This window comes from Triticum dicoccoides, unplaced genomic scaffold (assembly GCF_002162155.2).
Source record: "Triticum dicoccoides isolate Atlit2015 ecotype Zavitan unplaced genomic scaffold, WEW_v2.0 scaffold180103, whole genome shotgun sequence".
Taxonomy (NCBI): domain Eukaryota; kingdom Viridiplantae; phylum Streptophyta; class Magnoliopsida; order Poales; family Poaceae; genus Triticum; species Triticum dicoccoides.
The window spans coordinates 1-3,556 of record NW_021225595.1 but is presented as its reverse complement, the minus strand read 5'-3'; the positions used below and the strand labels follow the sequence as shown (position 1 = coordinate 3,556).

Here is a 3,556-nt window from a genome sequence, read left to right as displayed (position 1 = left end):
CCGAAGCTATAATCTGATGACTGATGCTGCATTTGCATTTGGTGATGGACGGGCGCTTGAAGGTGCTGCTGCTGGTCGGACGGCGCTGCGGGCGACCATACATGTTCTCTCTCCTGTGCTAGAATTCATAGCTGATGAATCCATTTATTTGCCCGTTGTTTAGGGCACTTTATTATGTACTATTCAACTACTATTCATCTTGATTTTATGTGGTTTCATAATACTCTGTTGTGGGCTTGTTTTTCTTGTGAAATGTATACATTATTAAATTTCTTTCTGAGATCGATAGCATGAATCACATGTAACACGGGATTAATACAATAATGTATGCTGCTTACAATATTAATTACATGGCCAGGAATAAAATTTAATCTTACTTATTAACAACACATGATCACAATATTTTGGAAGATAAAACAGGTAGCAATCTTAGACATAAGTTACAGTACGAAGTACAACCAAAATACATATACTAGTTCGAAGCGCCACCAGCCTTCTTGGTACTGGAAGTACCAGCTTCCCTGTCATTTTTGCCCCTGCTCTCCCTCTGCTTCTTCATACCCCTGACGATTTCAGCAAGCAGCCGTTCTTTCTCAACAACTGCTTCATCGACCTCCTTCTTGATTGTCAACAGTCCATTTAGTGTAACATTCAATGATTTCTCCTCGAAGTTTATGATCCTCCTGTTGAGGGTACTAATCTGCAGGAAACACCAAATGACACCTGAAGTATGTACCAAACATTTTTGCATACGATATAGGATGTTCTATAATTCTAATAACAAAGGAATATGAAGACATATTCATGCATGCATGCATCAGTCGTGGGACATGTACGTACCCGGCGCCACATCCAGGTGTAGGTATTGCCACGGCAAAACTTCTGTACCTGGCCGTATGGCATGTCCAGTTCCCTCCGAGCCTTCACCATCATCTCATGCAGGTACTGCCGCATCTCCTCCTCTACCTCCTGCTCCTCGCTCAAGCTCGCCGACGCCTCTTGTTGCAGCTTAGCAGCCTCACTAATGGGTTGCTCTTCCGCAACGACATCGGAAGAGTCGAAAATATTAGTAGGCGTTAGTATTTCATGCACGGTATTTGTAGTTGCCTCAATGGCCGGCTCCGGTTCAGCAGCAGGAGGCGGTGGTGCCGGCTGCGCTGCTTCTGCTGCAGCATATGTAATAAAGAGAATGGTTACAGTTGCGTGATCACTCCATACAAAGATACTCTGTTGTGTATCTTTTCCGAAAGAAGGAAAAAAATGCATTCTTGGTTGATACACAAACTGATTATGTATGCTTTGAAATATGTAGACAGATGTACTAACCCTTTACAGCAGTGGAGTTTATGACCGTGTTCAGCATTGTAGTTTCCACTTGATGCAATGCGTCGTTTCGAAGTGCCGGATCTGGATTGACGTTGGATCTGGTCGGCACTCTCTGGACAGTTTCAGAGGTGTCCTCCAGGGTGCCCCCCTTTTCCGTTCTTAGTGCATCCACAATGTTTGCAAGAAAGTTGAGCACAAACTCACCCGTGCGCCTACGGAAACTAGACCATACAAAATGCAACAAAAATTAGGATTTGTGGATGGATTTCACGGAGAATGTATATAATTGTGTTGTGTTTGAGACACTTACTCGATGTACATCCGTTCGGCTCTAGGGACTTGTCTGTCAACAGCAAAGTGATGGCGATCAAGGATAGCATGCTCAAAGGTTCCTCGCGTCGACACATTGCGATTAAGGATAGCATCCTTAAAGCTTGTGTGCTTCGCACTGTGGAGAAAGATGAGAACAAGTGGAATCTCTGCAAAATTTACACGCGGAAAATCATTTGTCAAGGAATATTGTGACAAGTACTTTTTGCAAGATGGTAAGTAGCTAGTGCATATATGTTAGTAAGATGGGGAAGAGGGTGCATGCGTGTGCTTACCACATTGGAACCTGATTTGCCTAACAACATGGCATTGGCTACATTGTAGTTGCCCCGGCATGAGCGGCACGAAACCTTGCTCATCCTCCATTAAGCCCGCACTTGGGACACCATTGCTGCCGCTGTCGCTCATGAGGGGCGCCTCAGCAATATTAAATTGGTCATTTCCTATCAAGTACTCGCGCACCATGGAGGAGCAGCCGGAGGAACGAGGGCTAAGGATGTTCTCCTGGCATGCCGGCATCGGCGTTCGACTGGAGCCGCAAGTGGACGCCGCGTCTGGCACTTGAGCGTGGAAGGGTCGAGCCGACGACTCGCCTAGCATTTGGTTGTGGAAGCCTTGAGATGACGACTCGGCCGGCATCCGTTGGTTGAGGTGCTGGATGGCCGGCGCCGGAGCCTGGACTTGCCGCACATGGTCGGCGGGCACCGCCTGGATGTCGTGAGCCATGGGCGATGCCATCTGCATTAGGTCTTGGAGCAGCGACTCGTCCAACACTATATCACCGAAGCTATAATCCCGCGACTCATCCTGCATTTGGTGGACGGGCGCTTGAAGATGCTGCTCCTGGCCGGAGGGCGCCGCGGGCGCCTGAGACTGGAGGGGCATCGGCACCAGCGCCGTTACCTGATGGTTCTGCATGTGGATCGACGCCTCCCCTGGCATTGGACCTTGAAAGTGTTGGGCCGACGACTCGCCTAGCGTCTGTTGGTGTTGGACGGCCGTCGCCGGAGCCTGAAGGTGCTGCACATGGTCGGAGCGCGCCACCTGAATGTCATGCTGAACGTCACCGATGGGCGTCAGCATCTGCATTAGATCGTGTAACAGCGACTGGTCCAGCATTATATCCGACGGCCCATCCAGCATTTGGTGGTCCTCATGGTTGGCAGGCGCTGCCGGCGCCTGAGGGATATCCCCTACCACATGCTGGTATTGGCCGTGCTCGTGCATCGGCGCCGGCGCCGGGGCCTGATGGTTCTGCATGTGAGCGGAAGGCGCGTCCTGAACCTGCATAATTGGATGAACTTGAGGGATGGGCTCCGGCATCAGAATTTCATCCTGGAAGCCGTAAAAATACGGCTCGTAGGGCAGTTGCTGGTGTTGAATCGGCGGTGGCGCCGGTGCCTGGAGGTACTGCGCGTCAACGTCACCGGACGGCGGTGCCTGGTGGACGAGAGTCGCCGCATCCTGTTGGTGTTGGGCGGCGACGGCCCTGGTTTGCCTGGCTCCCAGGAGATCCTCCATGGACGGCTCTTCCATGGCGTCGAAGTTGATGAAGCAGTCGACGTAGCTCTCGTCATAGTGCTCGTCGGCCATTGTGACTCGCTCGAGCGGCGGACGTGGACGCTGGCGAATGTGCCGGTGAAGTGGGGAAACAATGGCGGTGGAAACTGATTGTGTGAAGCGCACTGGCGGCTCTACACGTGAGGAGGTTTATGTATGGCGCCAAGGGACACGACAGTTCCAAGGGATGCGGCGGTTGCCGCGCGCGGAGGCGCACGTAAGGAAGGAAACACAACCGGCGGCAGTTAGAGTTCGCGCGCTCTCGTTTTGCTTTGGGCGGTTGGAGCACGTGCGATGGGTAACTGGATCGTATCGTACACCGCCGCGTACACGGTGGAGG

The 3,556-nt window shown here is 51.3% G+C and overlaps 1 protein-coding gene across 2 annotated transcripts; it reads right to left on the bottom strand.

Annotated features, from left to right (window-relative positions):
- Positions 1 to 311: 311 nt before the first annotated feature.
- Positions 312 to 3,322, bottom strand: LOC119344691. 2 transcript variants are annotated; one of them, XM_037615057.1, is made up of 5 exons: positions 1,932 to 3,322; positions 1,637 to 1,805; positions 1,327 to 1,547; positions 841 to 1,166; positions 312 to 700 (listed from the first exon to the last, which is right to left on the bottom strand). In XM_037615057.1, the coding sequence occupies exons 1-5, from the start codon at positions 3,247 to 3,249 to the stop codon at positions 473 to 475; spliced, it is 2,262 nt and encodes a 753-aa protein (XP_037470954.1). In that variant the 5' UTR covers positions 3,250 to 3,322; the 3' UTR covers positions 312 to 472. The 2 variants fall into 2 exon arrangements, with proteins under 2 accessions (XP_037470954.1, XP_037470955.1); XM_037615058.1 differs by having other exon boundaries at positions 841 to 1,163.
- Between the last annotated feature and the right edge of the window lie 234 nt (positions 3,323 to 3,556).